The sequence below is a fragment of the Populus euphratica genome, unplaced genomic scaffold (assembly GCF_000495115.2).
Source record: "Populus euphratica unplaced genomic scaffold, PopEup_1.0 scaffold834.1, whole genome shotgun sequence".
NCBI lineage: Eukaryota > Viridiplantae > Streptophyta > Magnoliopsida > Malpighiales > Salicaceae > Populus > Populus euphratica.
Genome location: NW_011500697.1, coordinates 14,189 through 33,881, shown reverse-complemented (window position 1 = coordinate 33,881; position 19,693 = coordinate 14,189). Strand labels below are relative to the sequence as shown.

The 19,693-nt window shown below is 31.3% G+C and overlaps 2 protein-coding genes across 2 annotated transcripts; both read left to right on the top strand.

The window, feature by feature from the left end:
- Positions 1 to 11,163: 11,163 nt before the first annotated feature.
- LOC105116029 (uncharacterized) lies at positions 11,164 to 12,305 on the top strand. Its single transcript, XM_011013170.1, has 2 exons — positions 11,164 to 11,763; positions 11,856 to 12,305. Exons 1-2 carry the CDS (start codon positions 11,206 to 11,208, stop codon positions 12,177 to 12,179), a joined length of 882 nt encoding a protein of 293 aa, XP_011011472.1. The 5' UTR covers positions 11,164 to 11,205; the 3' UTR covers positions 12,180 to 12,305.
- A 4,188-nt stretch (positions 12,306 to 16,493) lies between these two features.
- LOC105116028 (28 kDa ribonucleoprotein, chloroplastic-like) lies at positions 16,494 to 19,363 on the top strand. The gene is made up of 4 exons (XM_011013169.1): positions 16,494 to 17,040; positions 17,158 to 17,259; positions 18,300 to 18,578; positions 19,044 to 19,363. Exons 1-4 carry the CDS (start codon positions 16,657 to 16,659, stop codon positions 19,107 to 19,109), a joined length of 831 nt encoding a protein of 276 aa, XP_011011471.1. The 5' UTR covers positions 16,494 to 16,656; the 3' UTR covers positions 19,110 to 19,363.
- Positions 19,364 to 19,693: the final 330 nt, after the last annotated feature.

Genomic DNA, 19,693 nt, shown 5'->3' with positions numbered 1-19,693 from the left:
CTTACCTTTCCATCCATATAAAGTAGACCTAAATCTAAGATCTACACTTCCAGATATGACCTAATTACCAAACAGTGTTCCGGTTTGGATTGCGCCGACATCTCTTTTCTAAGTTTGGTAATCTCTTTGTCCTTTTAATTTCAGTTCTTAAATTCATCAATCAATACTTTCATTTAGGTGATAGACCTGTATTTAAAATGAATATTTACCACAGATTAAAAGTATCTTATATTATTAGATATATTATTATAAAACATGCTTTAGTTAATAAGTTATTGATACTTCAAGTGCAAAATGATGATATAAAACCTTGATAAAAATACACTTTTAAGTACTAATCACACCCCCTAACCAGCTTATTACTAGTCCCTAGTAATCAAAGCACTAAAATAGAAAAATAATTTGCAAATTCCACAAAGCAAGGTATTCATCATTTAACTTCCATTAATCTATCCAGATAAACAAACTCTCATTAAATTTATATATCTGCTCAATACCTCTTAACAAGATATTAATAAACTTTTTTTTTATGCTCAATATATCAACACATAATTATGGGGCTTTTCTTGGAAGAAAATAAAATTTTTATTCTAATGTTTAAGGTTAACTTCCTTAGGTTGAGATTATATATATATATATATATATAACTTAAAACACCATGCATCTTTAACCCATGTAACAAACTTTCAGCTAATGACTCCCATACTAGTTGGTCTTCGGGCATTAGGTGTTAAGACACCCCTATGAGCTTAATAACTCGAGTCGTAGAAACTGATATGTAGATAGTGCAATGTTCGATTCCTTTAAGATTTTTTCCTCAACCCATGTAACAAGCGTTGGGCCAATAACTCCCAAGTCAGTTGACTTTACGGTATTAGGTGTTAAAACACTCCTTCTGGCTTAATTGCTTAGGTTAGGCAGGCTACGAAATCAAACTTATCTATATTTTTATTATCATCATTTTTTTCTTTTTTTGTGTTTTTTAATTATATACTATCCTTTTCCTTTAGTTGTTATCTTTAATAAAAGAACATAAATAATGGAATAATCTAATGTGCAACCCACAATCATATGTTAAAGTATGTGTGTGTAAATTAAGATTTAAGAATACATGTTAAATGAGTATATGAGCAGAATTAAGTGATAGTAATGCGAGAGTTTGTAAATCTGAATATTTCAAGAAGCATTATGATAGACCTTGTTACGAATGGTTATTAATATACGTCTCAAGAGTCATAGTAACAACAATTTTGTACATGCTTTGTAAAATAGAAAACACAGTTAGTTTTTTCTTTTAAGCTACTACCCTCTCCCCCCAACCAAAATGAGATATTGTCCTCAATGTTTTAAGGTAGAAAGATATAGTATAGAAGATATCACCTGAAATAACAAACACTAACAAACCCGAAACACACTGAAACAAATATAAAAATAAAAAAACACAATAATAAAACCAAAAGACATAAAGATTCATAAATGAAGGCTCAAATCTAATTTAAGCTTTTTACGGCTTTTTTTAGATGACCAATTTATGCGACTCATGGAAGGATCAATTACAAGAATGAAAGATTGTAGTTGGTCAATCAATTGTTCAGTAGTAGCAACATAGATTATAATTTGTCGTGCAAAAAATGTTAAAAATTAATATTCCACAGCATGATCAAGAAAAGGCAACAACTTATCATAATAACCATTAACATTTAACAAACCTATGGGTTTATGGTGAATGTGCAGTTGGACCCAAGAGACATCAGCATGGTTAAACATTGCATTCATTTGAGTAGACATTATGGAGACCTATAGTTCCTCTCCAATTGTTTTTCCAATGATGTCTCCTTGTGCTAAAGCTTCGGGGATGACCCCTACAACTTGACTACGTCCTAAAAATACAACTATTGACACACCTCCCATTAACCCAAGATTGCCTCCCTCATACACTAAATGAATCTTTCTCTCAGCTAGCACCTGACTAAGATGATTTGCTGATTCTAAAAACTCCTTTTCTTTCCCAGGACTAGATCCACCGAAATCATAAATATTTCTTATATGATAACCTGAGGAGCTTACCATATCTACACACTTCTATATTTGTTAAATGTATAGGTTGAGTAAAAATGAAAGAAAGGAAGAGAGGATTTTATAGATGAGAAATTTGAAAGGCAATCATACCACCTATATATAGGCTAGCTGGAGTCTCACACACACATTCTCTCTTTTTATTTATTTACTTTTGAAAAAGCATGTGTATGTACATGTAGTTGTGATTATGGCTCACATCTTTCCCTGATTTTACGTCCAAGAACAACTTAAACGCCCTTCATGTGTCGAGGATAGGCTTCCCATCTAATTTTCTTAAAAACTGGCAAACAAGGTATTTTTTAGTCAGATTTCCAAGACCAAGTCGATCATGTTCTGTATGAAAATGGGGCCATAAATCATGGATTACAAGATGCACATCTTCACTAGGATGTGTCTCAAGAGTTAATAGAAGATTATCTAAAGACTCCTTACTTAGACCATCCTTAATGAATTGTATTTTATCTTCATGATTTATGGATACCATTCCTAAAGAGCAACATTGTGCATTACAAGTCCATCTGACACATCAATGATAGACTTTCAGTCATTTTGCACGATGTTTCTTTGCAAAAGTGCTTTTACCTGTTCCATGCATGTGTGAAATGAAGGAATTAGAGGACTCACCTGATAATCAGACCTTTGCTTCAATCAACCAGCGAATATCTTCAGGAATTCCATGATTCATTAACAATCTCAATCTTGCATATCTAGCACGGTAAATTTTTGTAATCGCATTCTAAGGCAGAGTGGGAAAATACTTTTTCAATTTTTCAAAATTAGTGTCGATTTTCAAATGAGAATTGGAAGAGGGATTTAAAGAATTGCATAAATATATACACAGATATCAATTATTATAGGAAATTGAAAGAATCGACTTAAGTCATGGAGTACCATTGTCTGCCATTTGACGAGGGTGAGAGAAGCTAGCAAAAATCACTTAAAAAGAAACACAAAAAGAATGTGAGAAAAAAAAACAAAATAATCAACCTTTATCTACAAGATCATTAAAACTAGTTGATTCATTTTCACTAGGAAAATTATCAAAGTAAGCTTTCAAATGATGTCCATTTTCCTTAAAAACATTGAATTCTCAATATCATAGGCCCTATAAGGATTGCTCCATCTTGATCTTAGCTTTCTAGGGAATACATAGAGTTAAGAATTATAAAAAAAAAACTTTTTGACCAGTTTTATTTTCTTGATAATTTTCACAAGTTTTGTAGAATGCATACGTGTCCTTGAACATGGTGGGCCAATAAAATTCATTTTTAAAGATTTTTATAGCAATCTTTTTTGACGAGAAATAACTTCCACATGCTTCAGAATGACAAAGTTTAATGACACTACTTACCTCATTATCGGGAATGAATCTTTGAAATATTTGATCAGGACAATATTTGAATAAGTTAGGGTCATATAATGAAGGTTCTTCACTTCGTTCAAAAACTTTTCTTTGTCTTGGGTACTCTAATCAGCTGGCAAATCTCCTAAAGTAAAAAAATTGATATTTTTATCATATAAAGGCATTGGACTAAGAGAAAGTAAGGATTTGTTAGGAAAGTAATCATCGATTGGTATGAAGTTAGATGTCGAATTTGTTGTCATTTTTAACAAAAGATCTGCATCAACATTTTCGATGCGTTTTTCATCAATGATTTCTTCCTCAGAATAAATCATTTGCAAATCTTCAGATTCATCCAACTCATTTTTACTTAAAGTAGATTCAAGTTAATCATAAACTAATTCGTTAATATGATATACTTCTTCTAAATCATTATCATCTCCAAGGAACTTGCAAATATTGAAAATATTCATCTCCAATGTCATGTTTTCAAATGATAGCTTTATCAGTCCATTCCTACAATTAATCAATGCATTAGAAGTTATAAGAAACGAACGTTCTAAAATAACAGGAAATGAATTACATGCTTCAATAGGTTGTGTGTCGAAGACAATAAAATCCACAGGATAAATGAATTTATCAACTTGTACTAACACATCTTTAACTATTCCTCTAGGCACTTTTACAGATCTATCGGCAAGTAAAAGAGTTACAGAGTTGGTTTAAACTTACCTAAATTGAAACTTTAAAAAACTGAATATGGAAGTAAATTCACACTAACTCCAAGATCAAGTAAGGCTTTTTCAATTTTATGTTCTCTAATAAAGTAAGAAATTGCAGGACAACCACTGTCTTTATATTTCAAAGTATTATTGTTCTGAAGAACAACACTTGTTCGGCTAAAAAGGCTTTTTTTTTCACATTCAGTTTTCTCTTCATAGTGCATAAATCTTTCAAAAATTTAGCATAGAAAGGAACCTATTTAATAACATCTAGTAAAGGTATATTGATTTTTACCTATTTGAAAGTTTTAAAAATTTTAGTGTTGTGATTGACTTTTCTTTATTTGGTCATGACATGAGGAAATGAATGTGCTGGCGGGGAATCAGTCGTTTCTTTGCAATTTTCAGATTCAACCCCTTCCTTACCCACAGGGAGTGACTCATCATCTTTCTCATAAGGTTCAAGAGTGAGTTTTTCAATAACCTTACCACTGCAAAGAGTAGTGACTGATTTGACTTGATTCATATGTTGGCTTTCGGAACTACTTACATTTGCATTGTATTACCCCTTGGGATTTTGTTGTGGCTGAGATGAAAACTTACCTTTCTCTTGGAAACTGAGAGCAGATGTCAATTTTGCAATAGTATCTTTAAAATCTGTCATATTTTAAGCATGTTGAGTATTGCTATTGCTTTTCAATGAATGCATGCAATGTTTCCTCAATATTTCTTCTAGGAGGTGGAGCACAAGGAGGTACATATCCATGAGAATTTTAGAAATTATGGTGTTGTAACCCAATTTTGGATTCACTAAATTTTTTTTGAATGTTATTTTATCCTATTATTCATGAAAAAAAATATAATAAATATAAAAAAAGAGAAAAAAAAGTTTAAAATATATTTTCTCGAGTCGACCGCATCTTTCTACCAAAATCGAGTCCACTAGGCAATACGGGTTAAACGATGTCGATTGGGATGAAAAATGAGTTTCGGGCTATTTCGGGTTAAAACCGTCATTTTCTGTGCAAACCAAGTCCATCGGGTTAATACGGGTCCCACCATGTCGACCGCGATGAAAAATGAGTTTCGAGCCGTTTTGGGTCAAAACTGTCATTTCCGATCAAAACCGAGTCCACCGGGTCAATACAGGTCCCACCATGTCGACTGAGATGAAAAATGAGTTTTGGGCTGTTTCGGGTCAAAACCGTCATTTTCGGTCAAAACCGAGTCCACCGGGTCAATACGGGTCCCACCATGTCAACTGGGATGAAAAATGAGTTTCGGGCTGTTTCGGGTCAAAACTGTCATTTTCGGTCAAAACCGAGTCCACCGGGTTAATACGGGTCCCACCATATCGACCGCGATAAAAAAATGAGTTTCAGACTATTTTTGGTCAAAACTGGTATTTTTGGTCAAAAAACCCGGTCCACTGAGTTGATACCCGTATAAAGATTTTTTTTTTGTAATTTAAAATTGATTTTTAGCGGATGAAAAACTTTTTATAATACTGATTTGAATTTTTAATTTTTACCCCTATAAATAAATATTATTAGTATTATTTAGTATTATTATATATAATAAAACAGATGGTAATCAGTGCACGTTGAAAATTTTAGCAATCCCGTGATTATTTTCATAATCATGTGATTTGTTGTCTACTTTCATTGGCTATAAATAGCCAATGAAATTAAGACACAAAGGACGGAGAGAAAAACTAAGAATTGCGAATTCTGAATTAAGCGGCACTATTTGCGTTACTATTTGTGTTATTATCTGGGTATTATTCATTTTTTAATACTTTTTTCTACACCCTAATAATATATTAAATTTTTTTTAAACAAATTGAAAAATACCAAAAATATCCTAACCGTTAGATCTAATAGTGTTTAAATTTGAGCTTTTGATTTCTTAGGATACAATAGACTTTACCACACCAGATTAAAACCCAAATCAATCTCAGCCTTTAAAATAATCTGCCCTTCGATCTTGTTGCGCCACGTCAGCAGGTGTACCAAGCACTCGGTACACCACGACACACCAGATCGTAGCCCCTTCAATCCTGACCGTCCGATCAACTTGAAGATCAAACCACTCACAGCCGCATGATCTGTTCATCAGAGATCCAACGGTGCCCAGGCTTCAGACGCACGAGTTCACCATACACTCGTCCACACCATAGCAACACCCAGAGCTTCTCTCTCCTCTCGCCGGCGATTCTCTCTCTCTCTGTCGATCTCCCATTTCCGGCCGTTTCAAGCCGCGAAACCACCACAGAAACGTGAATCGCCTCCTCAGAAGCAAAACCCCGGCCGTTTTACACTTTTTCACCGGCGATTTCAGCCAGAAAAAGGTCGCGACAATCATCGGCCAATCGACCTTCAAGTCGTCGATTCTCCCTCCTCAGCCATCAACGGCCAACGAGACCACCACCATCAGAATCCTCGTCCTCAGATCTACCATAATCAACCATCGTTTGACCGGAATCTCACCGAAAAAATTCGCCGTCGTCAATAGTAACCGCGCGTGAGCCACACGCGCCGTCGGTGGCATTTTAGTAAATTTTCACTAATCCGAGGGTATTTCAGTCTTTTGCCTATACAGGGGTACTCAGGTAATTTTCTATGATATTTTATGGTATTTTTTATATTTTTATATATAAATACTTGTAAATTTTTGCACGTGAAAAAAAAAACAAAAATAAATAACGACGCGGGTTTAACACCCATTTTATCATATCACTGTTCATAGGTCAAAAACCCAATTTTCAAGAATTGATATATCTATTTGTCAATGATATCAAAATAATTTTTATTTTATAAAATAAATATTATTTGTCGACACGTCTCTTTTATTTACAGAAAAGGATCGATGTCAAAAATTTAAATACTAAATATGGATTATGTCCATTATTATTTATTTTGGTAAATCAGACGTAACTCTCCTTTTTAGGGATAAACATTGATATTTTAGACAAAGTCTCCTAATTTTAGGGACTGATGTCATTTTTAACGTGTCTCCTATTTTTAGGGACCGACGTTAACCATGCTAAAAAAATTACAAATAGGCTAAAAATATAATAGCATTTGAATCAAATAAAAAAAACACACACAAGTAAAGGTAACCTTTCAAATAAGAAAAACACACGAGTAAAGGTAACCTTTCTCTGAAAGGATGTTTTAAGGGTGGTGTCTACCTTCCCTTAATCATAACTAACCCAGTACCCGAATCTCTAGGACCAGTGTCTAATTTTGGATTTCTATTTTCCTCAAATTACTAGATGGCGACTCCAATAAAATCTTTATTTCCCCCAATAAAATAAAAACTAAATTATTCTTTTTTTTTGTTTAAAAAAACAAACAAAAAAGGAGTGGAGCCGTCGCCCGACGTCGTGTAACGACATATGGTGTGCTTGAAACGGTAATTGTGAAGTTTGTATATTGTTGTTATCATTCTTCCAACTAAAATTTAGGTGATTTCTCCAACTAAGGTTGTATGTTTGGGAGTATGGGTTGTGGTTGGCCCTTTGGAAACTGTTTAAAGCGTGAGTTTATTCATGGACACATTCCTTAAAAGAAGGCAAGGTTGGACAATTACTAGTAGAGTATTCATTTGGTTCACATATTTGACATACAATGTTTTCAACAGATTTTAATTGATAACTCCTTTTCAATTCTAGTGCCTCGACTTTTCTAGCTAAAGATGCAAACTTGACTTGAAGGTCATAATATTTCCTAAGGTTGTACATACCTCCACTAGATGTGTGAGGTTGAGTTTTACTTGATGCCTCATATGTACCCGCGGTGTCCCAATTTTGAGCATTTTCAGCTAATAAGTCTAAGTATTCCATTGCTTCATCATGGTCTTTATCTTCAAAAGTTCTATTGCACATCAATTCAACCATTTGCCTATCTTTAGGTGTTAACCGTTCATAGAAATGTGAAACCAATCTTCATGTTTCAAAACCATGATGAGGGCAAGTACTAAGCAAGTCTCGATACTTCTCCCAACATTGGTAAAATGTTTCTCCTAGTTTTTGAGTGAAAGTGGTGATTTGTCTTTTGAAAGAGTTTGTTCTATGAGATGGGAAAAACTTCTTTAAAAACTGTTGTTCCATTTCATCCCAAGCACAAATGGATCCAGGTCTCAAATTTTGTAGCCATGTTTTAGCTTTATCTTTTAATGAAAAAGGAAAAAGCTTTAATCTGATGGTGTTCATGCTACAATTTAAATCATTATATGTGTTACAAACCTCCTTAAATTCTCTTAAATGCAAGTATGAATTCTTTAATTCTAAGCCATAAAAAGAAGGTAAAAGTTGAATAATACCTAGTTTAAAATTAAAATGAGATACATCGGGAGGAAAAACTATGCACGATGGTGCACTTGTTCTTATGGGATTCATGTGGTCTCTAAGTGTTCTATCATAGTTATTCTTATTATTCTCATTATGAAGTGATTGATTATCTTTTTCGGTTATATTTTCTGAAAATGATGAGGATACCTTACAAAGTCTACCACTTGATGTACGTGACCACACTCTCATGCACATGTAGGAATAGAATAAAAGGAAGAAGAAAACAAAAGAAGAAGAAAACAAAAGAAGAAGAAATAAAGTTATATACAAGAAAAGTAAAAAGAAAAAATAAAATAACTACTATAATTTATACAAGAACTTCCCTCCCCGGCAACGGTGTCAAAAACATGACACGACTAAAAGATTGATATCTTCTCCCAAGTGTAGGAGTGTCGAAATAATAAATAACCCGGCAAAACCGGGGTCGAATCACAAGGAGGTTAATTGTACAAATTATAAACAACAATTATAAACAACAACAACAACAACAATAAAGACAAAGAAGAAGAAGAAGATGATGAGAACTTGGAGATGGAATATTAATGTAAGGATTAAACGATGATAATAACAAATGTCAAGGTTAGAGGATCTATTAATGGTATGTCAAATAAGTATAGTATAAACTTTTATTATTCAATTGGAAACTTATGTTAATATGATTACATTAGTCATCTTATTCGATTAATGCTAATACTTATAAATCTTGTCAAACATTCATGATTATAACTTATGTTAATAACAAATCAAGTTCCTTTCATAGTTCAGGTGTCGGTTGTACTATACAGTATGAGTTATGAAAGTGCCAAACATTTGTTGTACTAAAATATAAAATAGTTTTAAATATTTACAATAAGGGAAATATGACTATATTTACAAAGTTCAAGCACCCATATCTCGATAGTCATGATTTTTTTATATTTTTCATTAAAGGTTTAACTGCATCTCTTTATTCATCCCTCAATTACATGATTCGTATAACAATATACATTGGTTGTCCTCTTTACCTAGCCTTAAACTTTTTGGTGATTATGCTACCTTTATTATTTTTCTCTTCAAATAATCATTTATGTTGAATTGAATTATTGATTTATTTCTTAAACCCTTAACAATAATCAATTGAATGACCCATTACTCCTTTATTATATTCATATTTATTATTTTTTGTATCATTTAAGAAAAAATAGTTTGATGGGTTCAAGTAGTTAATATACTAACAAATAATAATTCACAAGATGTTGATAAATATAAATAAATAGAACTAGGAAGGAAGATGATTGTTCATAACCAATTTTTTTATAGCTTGGACCTAGCATGTTTTGAGAAGTGTTATGTTCAAGATGAAAAACAGATGATACAGGTGTTTGGCTTTTATGGTAAAATAAATGCACTAAGGTTCAAAATTTGAGATCTTTATCTTTTTAATTTGAGTATTTAAACTCATCAATCAATCTTTTTATTTATGTGATAGGTCTATATTTAAGATGAACATTTATCATGAATTAAAAGTATTTTATGGTATCAAACTTCTTATTATAAAACATGCTTTAGTTAAGGAGTTATTGGTACTTCAAGTGTAAAATAATGATATAAAACCTTAATAAAAATATGTTTTTAAGTACTAATCACTTAATTATAAACCAACCAAATATTAAAGGATTAGATTAAGAAAATGTCAACTTAAAAAAGAACATAAAAATAAAGTTAACTTTTCAAATCCACAACTCAAGTCATGAAACTGAGATAATAAAATTTAATATTGAATGATAAAATTAAAAAAATATATTAAAAAACTAAAAAAAAAAGCAAAAATGAATCGAGTTAACTTAGATTAACCTGTCAAATTTATGACCCAGATAATTAGATTGGGATAACCTTATAGAAAGCTAACAAAAAAAATATGAAACCTAATTTTAAATGAATCAAATATTGTAAAATAAAAATTTAAAAAATCAACTAAAACAGAAATAATTAAAAATAATTTCAGTTATGAGACCGAGATAAACAAAATCATTGTTGAATGATAAAATTAAAAAAATAAATCAAGTGAATTTAGGTTAACTCGCCAAATCTGTAATCCAAGTAATGAGACCAAGATAACCTTATAGAAATAGTTTTTTTTTTAATTAAATTCTTGGACCAAAATAACCTTATAGAAATAGTTTTTTTTTCAATTAAATTCTAAGTCCAAAGTGACTAAATAATCAAAAATGAAATTGAAAGGAAAAACAATTAAAATATATATAAAAAAATCAAATTTATTTTTTAAATTTATAATTTAAGTTATGATACTGAAATAAATAAATTTAATATCAAATAATAAAAATAATATATAAGGAGGGCCCTCCTCAATTAGTTTATGTTAATATCTACATAATAAAAAAGTTAAATTATTAAATTGTTCATGTACCATGTCAATTTGTTTCAGTTGGTCCATATACCATTTTGTTTTGTTTATTTCTTTTTGAATTATATTTTCTTGGTTGAATGTGTTTTTTGATTAAATATACAGTAAATCATGGTTATTTTAAGACACACGAAATATTTTAAATGAGGGCATGGCCTTCTTTTCATGGCTGGTGCAGCCCATGTTAAGTCCATGAAGCAATTGTTGGCCCATTTGGCTGACCGGGTTTGTCTTAACTCAACACAAACCATCAACAAGTTCACCGTGCCAGTCGTCGTCCAAAGAGCTTATCACTTCAAAACACATGCTCGCCATTCATCCAAAGCCAGAGCCAAGGCTAAGATCATGGCACCCACCCATTGTAGCCAATCTTCAAACCATCTCTTCTCTTCCATTCAAAACAAGAGTATTTCCTGCAAGAAAAACTACCAACACTTTAAATGAAAGCAATGAGACAGAAAGATCATCAGCGGGCAAGATTAAACGCCTTGTTCTGTCCAAGGAAGGTAGAACCAAGCTTAACTCATACCCTGACAGAGAATTTTATTCCTATCCACGCTTTGTGACCCATGTTGATGATGGATTCATTTCCACACTGACTAATCTATACCAAGAGATGTTGAGACCTGACTCGGAAATCCTTGACCTCATGAGCTCTTGGGTTAGCCATCTACCGAAACAAGCTGTGTACAAAAGAATAGTGGGACATGGGCTCAATGCACAAGAGCTTGCCAGAAACCCAAGACTGGATTATTTTTTTGTGAAGGATCTCAATCAAGATCAAAAGCTTGAACTAGAGAGTAGCAGTTTTGATGCCGTGCTATGCACTGTTAGTGTGCAGTATCTCCAACAGCCAGAGAAGGTCAGATTGATTAGTGTAATCTTAATTTATATGCCCATGTCAGCAGAATTTGCAATTAAGAAGCCTAATTTGATTTGATTTTGTTATTATAGGTGTTTGCAGAGGTGTTTCGAGTGCTAAGGCCTGGTGGGGTATTCATTGTGAGCTTTAGCAATCGTTTGTTCTATGAGAAAGCCATTAGTGCATGGAGGGATGGCACTGGATACAGTCGGATACAATTAGTTGTGCAGTATTTTCAATGTGTGGAAGGGTTCACACAACCAGAAATTATTCGAAAACTACCTGCAGCAGCAGCTGGCCCTCAACAGGAGAAATCACCCTTTAGTTGGATCATGAGGCTGCTTGGATTGGTGTCTGGATCAGATCCTTTCTATGCTGTGGTAGCTTACAAGAACTTCAAACCTGTGTATGAATAAGAGATGTATCTGTCTATTTGGAAGGTTTTTTCTTTTCATCTTACAATTTAACAAGAATCCCATGAGATATAATGAACTGAGTCTTGGTATCTGAAACTATGCAGAATAAATTGAAATAATTCTATGGCTACCCTTCAATCCAGCAGCACTAAAGTGCTTACAGTCAAAGCACATTCATGAGCTCAATAAAACGTGCAAAATTTAACTGTCTTATGATCGTATATAGTGTTGGATCGAGCTGGAGATATTTACATATATAGATGTATCTTCTCTTAATCTCTTTATACTTCATGGCCCCAAGAGATTAGGGAAAATTATTTGGAATTAATTACTAGGTTTGCGACTCTCAAATATCCCTCTACCCTTCAATTTGCAATACGACTGTACTAATGTTCTTAACAAAACTAGTGGTACTACTTGAGAATTTTTCACCATTCTTAACTGGGATGTGTTCATTTGAATCTCTAGGCAGTTGATCCTCGGTTTTGAGTCCTTAACCAAATGACCAATGTGCTAATGCCCCAGTGAATCAGCAATCAGTTACTCTTTTTTTTTTTTTTTTTTGACAATAAGAGTATCCTTGGACCAATTTGCTTTCTAATTAATTTTAAAGGCGCACTCCTTCCATGATTTGATGTATTCAAGAAAAAAACATAATAAATTCTTTAAGATGCTAATTTCAAAATTTAAACATAAGTGGAGGAAAATAATAGACGTCTTGAAGCCAATCTCTTATTGTTATCACCAGTGTATTACTATATCACTTGGTTAACTAATTATTATGATAAAAACCTCCTTTTTGCATATATTAGTAGAATAATCAACGAGAACTATTCGAGGACGGTAAATCATTCTTTCCCTTTCATAGATGTTCATTGAAACAATGTTTTTTTTTTTTTGAACTTCATTCATTACCATTTAGTTTATTAGTTTATTAATTTATTGTGAATTAAATTTTATAATTTTTTTTCATCAAGTTATTCTAGAAGTATTATAATTTGAAAACACATTAGCAATACATATTTATTTTTATACATTAAAAAAAAAATTTAGCTAACATGTAACATAACACTTATAAAAATCTAGTCTATATCTATAATAACAAAACCTATAGGGTGTGAGATTTTTAGTGTAATTTTAGATATAAATTATTGTAGATTATTGTAGTTAAATTATCTTTGCCCCCCCCCTTTTTTTTTTTTAAGTAAGCTTTGGGTTTGTGGGTAGAATAATTTTTTCATAGAGATTCATTGGTTATTGTTGATTTGAGAGATGCAAAATGATCTTTTTACATAAAAAAATTAAAAAAAATTAAAATAATTATATTACCTTTAAAAAAAAGTAAAAAAGTTATAAGCATGGAAGGGTTTTTTTTATCATTTTATTTTTTAATGCACAATGTAAGTACTTCCATACCCTTGAAACCAAAATTTTAAAACTATCATCTAGACGCTATGTGGATTTTTTATGCTAGTTTTTTCATTATATACAGTGTGAACGAGGATTAATTTGGTTTTTTCAAGGATATATAAAATAAAAAAAAAATTGCAGGTAGCTGGGGAACATGCGCCAGCATGAAGGGCAAGGTCGTTGCGTTCAAGCAGCACATGCATCCTCCTCCGGCAGCCAAGAATATCTGACTGTCGTGTCCCCAAAACTGTCGAGTAGAGATGTTTTTAATGAGATGGTGCGTGCATCATCGTTCATGGCCGTTGCGTGGAGGTTGGATTTTTTATTTGGCCTCCTTTTGTTCTGTCTCTCTCTCTCATCGCCTTAGGTCAGCAAACTTTTTCATCTTTTAATTGATTTTCCTTTTCTATTATGGTTCATTTTTTGTTAAAATAAAAAATATCTTTTTATTTTATTTTTATTTTAATTATTATCCTTGTTGTTTTAATTAATCTTTTATTGTTTTAGATTATTTTTTAATTAGTTTTTTTTTTCAATTTCATTCCTTATTATTTTATATTAAATTTGATTTTCATTTCTTCAATTATTTTTCATTTTTATTTTTTAATTAAATTAAATTTTTTAATTTCATTAGTTTTGAATTTAAATTATATTTTTCTGTGATGTAATGTTTTTAATCTCATAATCTGGATTATAAGTATAAAATATTAACACTAATTAACATTAGTTTTTTTTAAAATTTTATTATTTAACTTTGAATTTATTAATAAATAAGTTTTTTTTTAATTTTTTATTTCAATTTACTTTACCTAAAAATAGCTAAATTTCGTGACCTGCTAATTATTTTATCAACGTAGATCGGCAAGACCAGCATGCATGCGCCTCCTTTTTTGGATCAATTTATTTTTTTTCTTCAATTTTTTTTTTTAACTTTTTAGACAAGTCTTTGGTATTTTTTATGGTTTTTTTATTAGAATAATATTTAATTTAGCAAATCAACTATTTGTTTTTACTTTTTAAATCTGACGTACATGAAGTCCGTTAAAATTAAAAAATAATTAATCATTTCAATCTTTTTTTTTTACTTTAGGCAATAAATCCTTTTTTTTTTATCAGAATTTAATTTAATTTTTTGTTTGCACACCACCTATATATTTTTTTAAGTGAACTGTTGTTTTGTATAAAAAAAACTCTAATGTATATGATTCGCATGTGTTTAGATGAAAAATGATTATTTTTAAAAAAATTGTTAGATTTAATGAGTTAGAATTTAAATCTCGAGTTTTAAGAATTAATTTTATTTTATTTAAGATTAATTTTAGTTTATTTAAGATTTTTTTCTTTTTTTTAGATTATTTTTTCTATTTATAGTTTGACCAATTTTTTTTTTTGAGTTTACTATATATATATAATTATTGGATAAGGCTGCATATTCATTTTCTTTACTAAGAAACGGCCATTATAATTTATTTTTTTTATTTCTCAAACTCACGGAAAATTACGGATCATATAGATAGTATAGTTATCAAACAATGGCAAATCATAAGGATTGTTATGAAGAAAAATCGGATCTGAATACATACATGTAGACGTGCCCAAAAGACTCAATTATTAGCTAATAATATGGTGATAAATGTGAAGGTTTAAAAGTAAAACAACTCTTTTATGTCATATATTTTTATATAAAAACAAAACAAAAATATTATAATAATAGTCCTTGTTGTGTAAGGTTTTCTTTTGGTCTAAATTTCATTTTTATCTCATTCAAGTTCCTAAATGTTAAGATGGAAGAGATAAATTTGTCAGAATAGGAACAGAAGACATAAATTATTTAAGTGGCCGCATTCTTGTCACAAAGGCAGAGTTTAGTGTCGATAAGTTTATGTTACATAAAATTTAATAGAGATGGTTTTGCTATGTAATCATGCCAAAAACTTAGATGAAAATATGTAAATTTTGATTTGATTTGATTTTTTTAATTTTAAATTAATTAAACAATATTTTAGAATAAGAAAATAGATTTATTATGGTTTCTAGTATATTATAGAAATTTTTTAAATAAAAAACATCTTAAAAAATAAGTTTTGTGGATTCAAAACGCAAATCTTTATTGTGTAGTCACCTCTTATGATGCAAAAACAAACTAAAAAACTATACATCACCTATTTTTATATTTAAAAATAAACTTGAGTGGATTATATGCTATTTATTTTATTTTATTTTTAAATAAAAAAATAAATGTACAGTATTGGTGTCCCTTGTTTTTTTAAGAGATACACGCATAGTTTGTTTATTAGATTCAATAACACTTGATATTTTCTTTACTTAACTTATTTTTTAAAATTTTAATTTTTAATTGATACATTCTCTCTATTTTTAAAAATGTTTATTATGTTTTTTTCTCAAATAGTAATTGATTTTTTGGATTGTTTTATAATTTCATAATTCAACTTATTTTTATTTTTTTATCTTAAATTTTAGATAAATAAGTTTTAATTAGATGATGCAGATATAAAAATAAAAATCACATATTCTTAGAAATAAAAATTCATTTCAAAATAAAAAAATAACATATAAAATAAAATGAACAACCAAACTAAAAATTTTGCACCAACATCTAATTTTTATTTTTTATAATAAAGATGAGTTTTTTTGCTTTAGTTTTTAATTAGGGTTAACAAGTTTTTTTTTTTAATTTATTAAATTATATATTTTTAATTTAGTTTATTAAAAAAATTTATCATCTTTCAATTTATTAATTAAAATTTTTTTGATATATATATTTTTTAAATTTTAAATAGATTTTTATGATATAAAAAAATGCATCAATAAAAACTCGCATGTGTACGGTTTAGTTTACAACCAGAAGAGGAGGTTAAGGTTCCTTTTCTAGCCGTAAACTATGTCCTTGACACTATTTCCCAAGAATTACAAATACTGACTTTTGATTTTTTTCTTTTGGAGTTTCCTAGGCTTAAAATGTGAACCCAAAAACTTCCTGATTCCCTTGCCCTGCCCATCGATACTCTCAGAACCTGCTGCGGCAACATATTTTAAGCAGCTATCAATGGCTGAGACCCGGTTGATGTCCTTATACAGAACTACAAACACAGTCTTCGATACACCAATTAAGTACCCATTTATCTCAATAACCTCAAAACCCATAAAGGTCGTCTTTTCAACATCTTCCCCTTCATGGGTATCTCTCAAAACCTCCAAATTTTCGACTTTCAAGATAATCCCTCTTGTTGCGCAGACCTCAGATTGGGCCCAGCAAGACGAGGAGGATACAGTGACTCTTGGAGAGGAGAGTTTTGGAGATGGAAGTGAAGAGACTTTTCCAGAACCACCTGAAGAGGCTAAGCTATATGTGGGGAATTTGCCTTATGATGTTAATAGTGAAAACCTGGCTCAGCTATTTGATCAGGCTGGGGCTGTTGAGGTTGCTGAGGTGTGAAAGTTTGTTTCTTTTGTTCACTGTTTGTAATTGTGATTGAATTTAGAAAATTGGTTTTCGTTCTATCATGGATTAAATTATCTTGCTGTCTTCTTTTCTTCTATTTTGAAGATAATTTATAACAGGGAGACAGATCAAAGTAGAGGGTTTGGTTTCGTTACAATGAGTACAGTTGATGAAGCTGAGAAAGCTATAGAGAAGTTCCACCGCTATGTATGTTATTTTTGTTTTATCGTTTTTTTTCTCTGTTATTAACGGATTTTAATTTTCTGTTTGAGAAAATTCTATATTATGTTAATAGGATCTAGAAAGAATATTAAATTTTTGTGATACAATCCTGTAAAGTGATTCATTTTATGCTGCAGAATGTTTGGAAGTTTTCTCTTTTCATGCACCTATGGTTTCTCCTTTAATGGGTTGCAAACAATTTACCAGACTTTCTGTTCATGATTTAAATTGAAGTGTAAGGTGTGAAACTTTTTTACCTAGGTTACTTCTTTCATCTTGAAAGCATAGCAACTTGGGAGAACAGTAAAAAGTTTCATATAGTATGAAACATTAGCTTTGGTCAAGTGTTTTGTTTGTTGACTTCCTATTGATTGTTGATCTTGGAGAAGTTTTTGGGCTTTCTTTGAAGTTAGGTACTTAGGTTCAACAATGGAAAAGCGTATATCTGTTTTTTTAATTGGATTTGTGTATGAAGGAAAGTTCTAAATCAATTGGAAGAGTTAGCGGATGAAACCTAAAGATGTGCATTGTTTCTGATTTTATAATCTAGTGGAATGGACATTTTTAAAGACATCGTTTTTTTTTTCCACTTTTAGGAGTGTAAATGGCTTTTAAGAGTGAACTTCTACGTTTCTTCCAGTTTAATTTGGTTAGCGAGCTACAGCAGCTGTCTTCTGTGGTCGCAAGCCTATCCTTTACTAGAATGCTTTCCACATTAGTACTAGTACATTCACTCTAGGTTAAGACTATTTGGAATTTGTTTCAGTGGGCAACTCCAAAGCATTTGCAGAGTTCCCTTTTGAGCATATCTCAATAAATGCTTATGGAAACTTGAGAATGTGGTAAAGTTGCTTTTATGTGCAGGAGAGCTTCATTTGACAAAATCCATTATTGTATTTTACCCCCTGTCTCTCTCTGTTTTTTTTTTTTGAAACAAGATGTTTATCGCTGCTGAATTATGAACTTTCATGATTTTCCCTAGTATAGTGAAGCTGGTGATTCAGTGAACAGTTACCTGTTAACAGGATTTGAATGGAAGATTTTTAACAGTGAATAAGGCTGCTCCTAGAGGCTCACGGCCAGAAAGGCCAAGTGTGTTCAAAACTGCATATAGAATCTATGTTGGTAACCTGCCTTGGCAAGTGGATGATGCTCGTCTGGAGCAAGTATTCAGTGAACATGGACAGGTTGTGAATGCAAGGGTTGTTTGTGACCGAGAAACAGGCCGTTCACGTGGTTTTGGCTTTGTTACAATGTCCAGTGAGACAGAATTGAATGATGCCATTGCTGCTCTTGATGGACAGGTAATAATGCATGCCTTGTCTAGATGCTTAGAATCTCCATTTTCTTCCTAATGGAGGTAATGCAGTGAAACTAGCAAGAAAAATTTTCATTTTTTTTTATTTGAATCTATTTGGGGATAAAGTAGAAACTGGGAATTGCGGTGCTTTATGTATGTGGTTGTAAATCATCCCTACTTGATGCGCCATTGCACACCTTGAAAATGATGGAGCTGATAATCTGTTTTAATTATTTTCCCCATTGACAATGTCCTGTCGGTCTGTGAATGTGTGAATTTTTATATCACGTGCATACCATGCACACATCCTTGAAAGCAGCTGCTAGTGTTTGTTGATGGAAGCCACTAAGTTTATTCAATAAAACCAACAGTACTGAATGTCCTTCTCCAACTATAGTGCCTGGTATCTTCTCTTCCCATCGTTATTCTATATACAAATAGTCTGAATTTTGTGACATTTGTGATGCAGAGTTTGGATGGCAGGGTGATCACTGTAAATATAGCCCAAGAACGTCCAAGGCGTGGCTCATTCTAGATGTGAGAGAATATTCTTCGTTGTGTCAGCATGTAACTCTTCGTATCGAATATAATCTCCACACAGGAGATTCTGGAATCTTACTTCTCTTTGATTCTGGATATTTTTTCAGTAGCCAGTCACAGGAAAAACTAGAACTTACATTTTTGTTCATGCTCTCTTTTCCTTGCATGTTGATATTTTGGTGGTATTGAGATATAATTTCCAAGTTCAATTGCTGAGCTTGTTGATCAATCATATTTTAGTTTGAATACATATACATAGCTAATTTCATTGCAAGATCCCATAAACAAGCTCGTTAGTGGCTGTGTTACTACACTGCAAAATGCTTACTGCAAAATGCATTGAATACCAAGTGCCTCATGCATCATAATTATTTTCTTTAGCAGCTGCAGTCAAGACTGATTATTTTTTTATATTTTTGTGTTTTAAAAATACTTTTGAAAAAATTGAATTAAGTTTGGTGTTTTCAGATTTTTTAATATGCTGATATTAAAAATAAATTTTTAAAAAATAAAATATTTTACTTGAAAATATGTTGTACACTTAGTGCATCTACAAATTTAGTTGCATTACCGGCCTCA